Raw genomic sequence first — 11,042 nt, forward strand, 5'->3', positions numbered from 1 at the left:
TTTCAGCATCTTAGCTAGAAACTTTACAGTTTATTGGAAGAGTACAAAATCTAGAACCTCAGTGAAGAGCAAATAGCATGGGTATGTAAGTAGGGTCAGTCATTTAGGTTTCTCATTGAAAATGCTTGAAGAACCCTCTCTTGATCCTTTATGAATTTTGGTGAGTTTTGTTTGGAACCAGAAGCATTCCTAAGAACAGCTGTTTCTAATACTATGGCCTAAATATAAGTGTTTGAAACTTATTAATTACTTCACAGTAAAAGGAAATGCAGTGAACATAAGCCAAATTACAGATTCTATTCTTCACACTGACACCAAAAAATAATATGTGAAATTGGAAGAGCATTCTTTTAACAAGGAGTGTTATTTAAAGATACTTTATTTTCTTTAGCTCTGTCGAAGAATGTAGTAGGAGATGTGCATGTTTGGGAGGAAAGATGGTGTTCTTTCAATCTGATATCCACTTTAAATGCCCATAAGGATATAATTTTCTTGAAACATAGAAAAGGTAATTTTCCCCTATCTTTACAAATATGATAATTATGGCTTTTTCTTTAGAATTAGATTCAAAAGAAAATAACTACCATTACTACTGCTTCTTTAGAAACAATCAATAGTGCTTCTTTTAAAAAAAAAAACAAACAACATTTTTCTGTTTTTGTTATGGCACAATTTCCAGTGAAGGTGTTTTTAAATATCTTAATGCTGCTATCTATAACTTACATCTCTGTTCATTTTACTTGTTCACTAATATATGTTCTTGATTTTTTTTTTTTTTTTTAGTAAGTCAAATGACAGTTCAGTCTACAATGCACAGAACAATAGGTTTCCTAACCTGTTGTTGGAAATAGGTTCTAATATTGTTCTGCAATATGAAGTTATCAGTGTACGGACCAAACTACAAACATCTCATGTACGTATTATGTATACATTGGATATATGCTGGAGGAATGTTCTCAGGAAGTAGTTCCTGTGTGCTCGCTTTGTTCTTAGATGTTGCTGTGGTATCTGTATGAGGCAGCTGCTCCTGATTTTTGCCTTGAGGTTGGTTTCTAGTCTGTCTATTATATAAACAAAGTTTCCTTCTGAGAAGAAAGAGGAAAAAAACTATGGGAAAAAACAAACAATGGTGAATGACAATTTGGGGGGAAAACTAAGAGGACCTGCAACCTATTGGGGGCAAATAAGGACAGGGAGACAGAGCAAAACACCTGTCAGAGGACTTCAGTAATGACCATCCTTCCTTGTAGATAGTTTTGGGCAGAGCTGGTGTAGGATAATAACTAATGGACCTTTGTTCCATTGTTTTTTTGTTTTGTTTTACCTGGTAGTGTGTGATATTATGTGTCTTCTATTTAAGAAGATGATTGCATAGTGTGATTTACAGCTAAGTTCAGAGTTAAAATACCATTCTTTATTCTCCACAGAGCTTAAAACGACTATGTTTTGAGAATAGATAATTAGAGTATGATATTAATGAGGAGTCAATTCATGCACAAAGTGCAAATTTTCATTTGGTTTTTATGGCCTTACGTGCAGCTGTCGTTTTACTTTATCACCCCATTTCTTCATAGACAAAATCTCTGGTCCATGTTGCTTTCTGTAGCAAAATTAATGAAAAGACCTCTAGCACTCATATGTATTTTCCAATCTATTGATTGTAGATGCTTATGTTGGCAGCTATGCTAAAACTAGAGTCTTGTTTGCCACCAATTGGGGTGCTTGTTAGAATTGTCTAATGCTTTTAATCCCACTTCATTCAGTTTGGTACATGTACTTCTAGAAGTGTTTTTCAGTTGTTTAATCTATGTAATGTTTTGGGTTTTTTTGGTGGTTTTTTTTCTTTGTTTGTTTGTTTTTTGTTGGTTTTTTTTGTGTATGTGGAATTCAGCTCTTCTTATTTGACATTTTTTCATTGAAAGAAAAACTTGATCTTGCTTCCACTTAACTTGGTCTAATAAACACCTCCACAGGATACCGTTGTTACCTCATAAAAAGGGAGAACCCTCAATTTATGTTCTAATTTATACCCATAGGTTTTAATGTACTTTCTGAAAGTGCTTGTATTGTGAAACAAACCACGATAGCTTCCGTATGTATTAAACAGACAAAAAAGGAACAGTTGCTCTATGCATCACTGTTAAACATTAACTGTTTTGCCACTTCACGAGATGGTAAGTCACCCTAAGTATTTTCTCTGTAAAAGTGTACATGAGATTGTTTGATACCACAACAATATGAAGAATGTGACATCAGTAGAAGTAATATAATGATTATACATAGCAGAATAGCAATTGAAAAGGGCAGGCATTGTTTTCCTTCTGTGTCTACAGATTTTTTGCTCATAATTACAGAAGTCATTGAAGCAAATTAATCTAGTTTTCTGTACTATTATTATACCTGATATATATTTCTATAAAATACTTATTTACTTGTTGAAGTACTTAAAAAAAAAAAAGGAAAAGTGCACTGCTACAGTATATTGAGAATGTTGCTTTATACTCATGGGGCCTGATCTCTGAACCATAGGAAGTCTACCAATTTTAATGGACTTGGGCCACTTCTGTGGTTCTTAGCTGCATGTTTATGTATTTTCCGTAACAAGATGTAAAAGATTGTTGAAAATGATGAGTTATTTAAAAATCAGTTTCTGTAACTAAGATGGCAACATGCCCAAAGTGTTCTTACCCAACTACTTAACTTTCCTGTAGTTTCACATGGTGAGATTTCTGGACCTTGGATTTGCTCTTTTAAGCTCTCTGTAGTCAGACACAGAAACCTACATGAAAATACCTTTCTGTTCTCAAATGCAGTAATTTAAAGTTATAATTATTTAATTTATTTAAAGTAATTTCCCTTCTTTGTCTATATTTGTTAAAACTGCATAAACTACTGGATACTGCTTTTTCCCCAAGGGATTTCAGCTTCATTCACTATATGGAAAAAAAATCCTGTAGTCATGTGATGAATTAGATTTTTTTCTGAAAGACTTATGCCTTATTTGTTGCAGAATTTGGAATACATACCATTTGAATGAAGCAGGAAGTGTAGAAAGAAAACTTAAGTTTTCTTTAAGGTAATTGGACTGCTACTCAATGAGTATGGATTCTGTCCTTGCCTCTGTGGACTATGGACTTTTCATGTAAACTTAGAAGTCATTTGATGGAATTTTCTTTACTTTTCATGTGTTTGTTTTTTTTTTAAACACGGTATGCATGTTATTCTGTGCCAGCCATCTAATTTAATTTTGTTGGTACCATGAGGTGTTGGCTAAAGAGATCATCCCAATCGGCTCTGGCCAGTTCCAGAGTAATGCCTTGGGCTCATGTCATACTGCTACTGCTGATTGTATGCATGCATGATTAGACAGATCAGCTGATCCAGCTGAAAACAACATGCAAAAAAAACCCCACTTAAAACTATTATTTTGCATCTAAATCAACTGTGAATTAAACTCACTGAGCAGCCTTGAAAATGTAAGTGCCAACACATGGGAGGAAACAGGGATGCAAGGATATCTCTCTCTGTTGATGATAGCAGAGTCTTGAGGGATTAACCTCACAAATTAGACCTCTAAATTAGGTGCCAGTCATTAGCAATATGATTATCCTGCATATGTTCTGCTAAGGGTTTACATTTGAGAGCGTCATTGCACTAAATGCTAAGCACTCACTACCAATGGAGCTGAATTTAATGAAAGTTGAACCTTGAACATACAGAGTACTGGGCACAGCACTCTGAAAAATCAGGTCCTTGATATATTCCACTGGAGAGCCCAAATCAGTGAACAGCTTTGGGCTAAATATTTAAATTTTGATTTCTCTCATACACATATATACAAATTAAAAATATATATACACAGATGTACAGAAGTATACAAAAGTATACATGACAGAGGAGAATATATTTTGAAAATACATCTATTGCTATATATTTTCTTGCTTGTGCTTATTCAGTAAGTTGCTATGATAATGCTTAATATGTCTGACATGGACCATTGGCAGTAAAGAATAAATGAGGCCAAATTTTGAATTTAAGAGTTAAAAATAAGTACAGAAGACGTACACTATTTTCTGTGTAAGGCAAAGTGGGGGAAAATTAAACATTAGGAATTGTTTTGTAGTACGTGTAAAGAGTAGGACTGAAATGAGGCTGTACATCAAAATGTGTGGTATAATGTACAAGTTTCACAGTTTTTGACATAGTAACAGAGATGTTATGATGTATAAATAAATCAAAATGAACACAATTATTAATACAACTAGTTAAATAAGTATACTTACTAATAGATTGCATTATGGTTTTTTGCTAATTAGCAAAATTTTATAATTTTGTAATATATTTCTGAAGCATTGTTATGAGACAGCAATTCTCTGCTGAATTGCCTCAGTTACTTTTACTAACTTAACAGAAGCATAGTACCTGAGAGTAACTAGGTGACTTGGCTATATCTCTTCTTACAGCCAGAAGAATTTCAAATCAAAAAGTACAAGGCTAGAACTAGCTCCAGTATTATGCTTTATTGCTTTCTATCAAAATCTCTGAAAGAGGAACAAATTCTGCCTAAGAATGAATTGTGAAAGAGAGAACAGATTCCCATAAACTCTCTGAATTATCCAGTGCCTAACAACTGGCAATATACACTTAATTTTTTAGAATTGTTTGCTGTTGTGTTCATTTGGGTCTTTTTTCTGTCTCCCTCCTTTCACACCTACACAAAGAAAATAAAACAGGAAAGGTATAGTTTGCAGTGAGTGACCAATGCTGTTTTGATTTTAGTAGGAGCTATGTATGATTAGCCAACCTGAAAATTAGGACCTTATTATGCATTGTCAGGAACTTCTATGCATATAACAGTTTTTTGGGAACTTTGGATTATTTTAGATCAGATAAGCTTTGAAGATGGACACAGAAGTAGATTAAGGGTGATTTTTTTCTTTCCTCCAGTACTGAAATTTCTATTATCACCTTATACTTATGAAATTCTATTAAAAAGCTGAGGTTCCTTTCACTGTTTTTCTTCTAAAATGTGTAATGCTTTACTTTGCATTATTCAAAATTCTTACCTCTCATTACATATCAAATATTTTCACTGTTATAGAATTGGAATGTTCTTTGAATGCGTTATCGCAGAATCAGGAAAATGTTGAATGCAGCTAACTTTGATGTCATGTAGTCAAACTGATCAGGTGTGTAATAGTATCAAATATAACTGTTCTGTATCATACCCAAATATTTCTAATTTGTTATTGTAGATTTCCTTAATGAAGTTTTTATAGTCTTCATTGGTACTATGTTCCAGTATTTTATTCCACTTGGACTTTGAAAGCTTCTTTCTAATATCTAATTCCAAGCCTATGGATTGCAAATGAAAGCACTTTCCTCTGTGTACTTTGAGGAAATGGGAAGATGATAAATCACTGGCTTTTTTACTTGTTTCAGGATTATTGTAATGCTGATCCACTTCTCCCGTCTTTCTTTGGAAGTGTATGCAAGCCCAGTTCTTTCAGTCCTTTCCTGTAAGTCATTTTTCTGAAAGGATTGTCATTTTTTTACTCTCTACTTTGCAACATCTTTTTTAAAATCCAGTGCAAACACCGCTTCAGCTGAGGCATTTCATTTTGCTGAGTAGAATAAAAATTCTCATATTTTCTAGGCAAGATTCCTATGTGCTGCTTCTCAAATTAACTACTAAAAAAAAAATCACACTGTGAGTTTTTTATTCTGCCTTTGCTCACTCTTCAGTCTATTATGCTAACTTATAGAAGTAGTACTGTAAAGGGAAGCAAACTATACGTAGCACAATGAATATACTGGTCTGTCTCTCATAGTTGGGGATTCAGTGTGCAAAATACAAGAAAATAAGATTCCAAAATACTAGTGGCTGAACACTGTAATATAGATAGTAGATATTTTTTTCATGGAATGTTGTAATAGCATTACAGTTTCTTGAGTGTTCCATTTCTTCTGTTACCCATTTATTCTTTCTAACACATGTAAAACATATTTGACGTTTATAATAATGGAATTATTAGGCATGTTACTGACATCAAGGTTTAAGGGACTGGGTGACACAGGGAATTTATGTTCCACTTTAATCCATTTATCAGCCTCCTCTGGGAACAGATTTTAAATCTAACTCAAGCCATACCAATTTGGGGGGAAAAAAACCTGCTTATTCCAACAGCCTGGAAAACATGTAAATGCATGAAATTGTTGTCTAGGTTTCCCCTCACCTCTCTTTTTTTAAGAAGGAAAATATTAATGGTTGATATGACGACTTTCTCTTTGAAATCACATGGCTACTTGTTCAGATCTGTTGTTTTTCAGTTCAAGAATTGAGAGAAGATGATACAGCTACATTATACAGATGTATGAGACATTAAATAATTGAAATATAAAAGTATATGATTCCATAGAGTAGTAAATAGGTAGCCATTAATTACTTCATTGCATATCAAAGTAATTCTTAATTATAAAAAGATTTTTCTGGATTACTGGTGCTTTTTGTTTTGGTTATTTTTTTTTCTTTTCCCTTGGTTGTTGTTGTTTTAATTTTGTCAGGGAGGAAAGATTTTGATTGTATTTCTATTATGGAAATGTGTACAGTAGCACTAAAACCAGTTGCTTCAAGGGTATGTGAAAAGGCAATATAGGGTGCCTAAACTTAGGCAGTCCTGAGCGAGGTCACCTGTTCCCCTGTAATAAAACTAGTTTTCTCTTTCTGATCTACAAACTTAATGAAGCTTCCACTTGGTTGGTAATGAGTTGTATGAAACCAGACTCTGAATTACTCTAGTGTGAATCCAGAATCATTTAATGCTGATGTAAGCAGGATCAGAATTGGGCACATTATATGACTCATGCTGATGTAGTCAATTATTTTTATAATGTAAGGAATGGTTAAGAGAAGAATTATTGCCAGTCCTTGATTTTTGACATTGGCATTCAGGCACATATCTGGAGAAATTCAACTTGGGAACCATGTATTGTACATGTTCAGTCAGAATAATTTGCTGCATACTGAGATGCCAATCTTAGGGTTCAAGATGAAAAATACACTCCTATTAGTCAAATATTTATGAGTAGAACCCAATGTGTTTAAACCTTGTTGACCTTTACATAGTTATGACATATATATCATTTCTTGGTTATCCTTACTGTTGCTGTGTTCTAGGAAAACTAAAACAAGAGGTTAAGTAGTCCCTAAGGGTAAGTTAAAATGTAGACTACTGCCATGTTGCGTGGCTGTCTTTCAAGGCAAGTTGATGAGACTGCTCAAAGCAATAAAAGAGCTTTCTAGATGATGACATTTAAGAAAAAAATGTATTTTTGAAAATGAGTTTACTATTTTCATATTTAGTGTTCTAGTATTGTAAACAATGTATTTGATAGTATTATGTAAAGCCTAATTCTCGTGTTTCTCTTTAAGTAGTTGCATTCAAAATGAGTTTAAAATCTAATCTAATTTGCTGACACATTTAATTGTTCTTTCTGATTCAAGGCTGGAAGGAAAGTCACCATGATCACTTAGTCAGATTTCTTGCTTAATATATATTTTAGGTATTTCATTCATTAATTGCTGCTTATAATTTAGCACCTATATTAGCAGGCATCATTTTGAGACAATATGGTACCCAAAATATATATCTTAATTTAAAGTCATCCAGAAATACAGACTCTTACTAAATTCTTTGTGGTTAATTACTTTTAGTGTCAATTGTAAGTAGCCTGATTTGAGCTTGTATAGCTGTATTTTTATCTTATTTATTGCTGTATCTTGTTTTCCTGATTTTGGTAGGTTAAATGGTAAATATATCAATATAAAGTCAGTGTTGCTGCTCAGATCATCTCTTAAACTTTTCTTTGAGAAGCTAAACAGATGAAGTTCATTAAGGTTCTAAACACTAAATGTGTTGCTGATATTCTTCAAAGGTCTTCTTTAAGCATTTTCTTTTGTAACCAGGCTAAATCTATGTACCATCTTGAAAGCAGCTTTGCTGAGAAGATTGTTGGGGCCCTGGTGGACAGCAAGCTGACTGTGGGCCAGCATTGCACCCTCATGGCAAAAATGGCCAACAGTATTGTTGTCAGCAGGTTGGAGGCTTCTCCTCTCAGCCCAGCAGCACTGGTGAGGCTGACTCTGGAGTACTCTTTGTAGTAGGTGGCAGTAATGTTGTAGCTGAAATCTCAGCTGACCTTAACATTTTCTCTGCACTGGAAACTTCTACAGAAATACAGCGGTCACATAGAAGTCTTTCCTGTATCTTGTGGACACTTTGCACCAGTTGGAAGGATAAATTTCCTTCTACCTTGAAACTAATTTTTATGTAAACACCAATGTATTTAAAGCAGTGTACATTGCACACTGCCTACAGAAAATAAATTAATAAAAAATAATGAAGGAAAATAAAGTCCTCAGTGTTTGATATATAGTCTCATAAAGTTCTTTTCAGCCTTTAAACAATGGAAGTTTTGATTTGAGTTGTGAGTAGTGCTGTATATAGTCATCATGTAGTTGCAACTGATGACTCCCAGAACTAGTCTTTTCGTCCTTTTTTCCCACTTATTAGAGATGTCAGAGAAAGACTTATATACTGTCAGTGGATAGAATGCTTGCCTTTCTTGTAAAAATATTGCATACTATCTATACATGACAGTCCTTATCTTTAAATTGATTTTTTTTTCTGGTCATGATGTTTGGTGTACCAACTAGGCCTAATTTCTAAAGATGGAAACGGATTAAATTTTTATGCATCTTTGATTTATCACATCTAAGTGAAATGCAGAATTTGCATTACTAGGAATTTTTAAACGAATTAAGTCGTTTTTAGGAGAAAAAGGTAGAATATTATGAAAACTGTGTAATAAGGTGAATTGAACTTTCTTATTTATACAGAGTGATACAAATGAATATGAGCTGCTCTTTCTGTGCCTTCAGCTGGTCAAGGTGAGTCCAGCTTGGGTCCAGAAAGCACATTGCTGTGGCAGTGTGGTGGTACATTTATCAGTGTTCTATTTTATTTTGCAGGGCTAATCCAGCAAGCTGTTATGTGGCTTCCCCTGACTACCTCAGATGTGGTTTCTGTGTGTGTGATTTCTGTGCCCATCTGTGTTACCATAAATGTGACTTGGTTACTGAATGGGAATGGAGTTTATATAGCTTTGGTAAAAAATAATTCAAGAACAACATCTCAAAGATTTTACATGACATTTGATTTTGGAAACTGAAACTGAAAATGTAAATAGATTAAGAATTTGATCATGCAGTCCTCAGAAGAAGAAGGCTTCCAGTGGAGATAATAGTAAGTATTTGGGGAAAAAATTAAAATTTCAGGCATGAGTATTTGTAGCATTCATGGTTCAGTGTTAAATACTAGGGTTTCAGCATTTTTATTCGTTATTTCAGAGTGCTCATTTGGAAGCTGGAGAGCTGTTCCTTATTTTCTAGCTACAATGCAGGCTGATAATTAATTGGAATATTTATTCTATTACTTTACACCTGTGCTAATGTGCCTTTTACATGCCACAAGGCTTTTCTAAGAGTACTTTTGAAAAGTTAAGCCTTGCCTGAATCATGACATTAACCTCCATGCCAAAATTTAGGTCAAGTTTTTTAGAGGAAATTAAAATATGCAGAAAATAAGTTATTTTTCTTCTACACTTTCAATATACAATGGTGAAGCCTTACAGATTAGTGTTAATGTTGTTTTTATTTCACAACTACAAAGAAAAAAATATAATGGGAAGGATGCTATCACACCAGAGAAATTAAACCATATTTTTAAACCAAAAATATGCAAATCAAAACTTTTTGCTTATTTTTGGTAATCCGTTTACTCCCATTATAATCATTATTCTTGACAGTGAAACATGAATTACACTTCCTTAGTTAAGGAAGTTTAAAATAGTAATTATAATCTTATTGTTTATTTAAGTAAAAGAAAGAATAATGAAGAGGAAACTGCTTCAAATCAATCCCCCTCCTATTTTGAACTCTAGAATAACTAATCAAAGCATAATTCATAAAAACCTTGGGAGAATATAATACTGTTCCTTAGATGCACTTCTGTGCAAGTGTGAATGTTCTTAGGCAGTATCCTCATGGTTAACACTAGGTCTTAGCTGTCACTGTTACCATATGTAGTAATCTTTACTGATAAACTTAGCCCCTAATCAATAATTGCACAGACTAGGAAAGTAAAACATGATATAGTCCTTCGAATGAGAGTTATGTTAGTTGACGAGTTTGTAAAAACAATATGACACTTGTCTTCTAAATAATACTGCACAAGTCTCTTGTAAATCCTTTGGCAATTTTTTCTAATCCTTTACAAGTTGTAAAATCATAGCTGAAAGGCAGGCAGAAATGGAATGCACAAGTAAGACATCTGTTATTGTTATATCAATGATGATGTATAACCAGCTCTGCAGTAATAACATTTTAACAAGGACTAGCGTCTTATCCAAAATGAGATCTCATCCACTTCCACGTCTTCATTTGCTGCTTTCATAAGAATGAAGTTTATAATTGGGAAATGTTACCAGTTGGTGCTTGTTGGACATCACAGGTATGCTACAGTCTGGTTTGGATTAATGGCTTTGAACCCAAGTCATATTTTAACAGCAGTACCTGTAAACCAGCTTCAAAGTAAGGTATTTTTGTGGTGCTTATAGAAGTATTCACCATTGCTAAGTACAGTAACATTGTATTTTAGGAGTTCAGCACAGTGAAATGTATATAGTATTAATGTATGATCTAGTCCAATAAAGACAAACAGCATATTTTGCTTCACTTAGAAATGGATTTAAAATCAGAAGTGTGGAGGGCCATTCTGGGACAATTTTGGAGTGTAGATGCAACTTTCTTTTAGAGAGACTGTTACCATGTTAACTCCAAAACAAATTCTTATTAACTACATTTTAGCATCATATAAGATTCAGAGATTCAATGTGCTTGAAATTGGTATAAAGCTACAAAACTGTTAGACACAGCTTGGGAATGGCAAGGAACTTTTCCAGCTTAGTGGAAAATAGTGGAA

The 11,042-nt window shown here is 33.7% G+C and overlaps 1 protein-coding gene across 7 annotated transcripts in view; it reads left to right on the top strand.

Moving 5' to 3' along the window:
* Positions 1-11,042, top strand: part of LOC147652612 (uncharacterized) — a 34,545-nt gene that overhangs the window by 957 nt on the left and 22,546 nt on the right. For 2 of the 7 annotated variants that reach the window (XM_086895334.1, XM_086895333.1), the window contains exons 1-3: positions 5,280-5,519; positions 8,900-8,950; positions 9,032-9,126. In XM_086895334.1, the coding sequence (XP_086751460.1) occupies positions 5,410-5,519; positions 8,900-8,950; positions 9,032-9,126 (256 nt within the window). In that variant the 5' untranslated portion in view covers positions 5,280-5,409. Of the gene's footprint in view, positions 1-391; positions 509-783; positions 914-2,036; positions 2,175-3,010; positions 3,143-5,101; positions 5,190-5,279; positions 5,520-7,966; positions 8,132-8,899; positions 8,951-9,031; positions 9,127-11,042 lie in introns of those variants that run through there. The other 5 variants (XM_086895337.1, XM_086895335.1, XM_086895336.1 and 2 more) reach the window with 5 other exon arrangements.

Source organism: Cyanistes caeruleus, chromosome 6 (assembly GCF_971803275.1).
Source record: "Cyanistes caeruleus chromosome 6, bCyaCae1.hap1.1, whole genome shotgun sequence".
In the NCBI taxonomy this organism is placed as follows: domain Eukaryota; kingdom Metazoa; phylum Chordata; class Aves; order Passeriformes; family Paridae; genus Cyanistes; species Cyanistes caeruleus.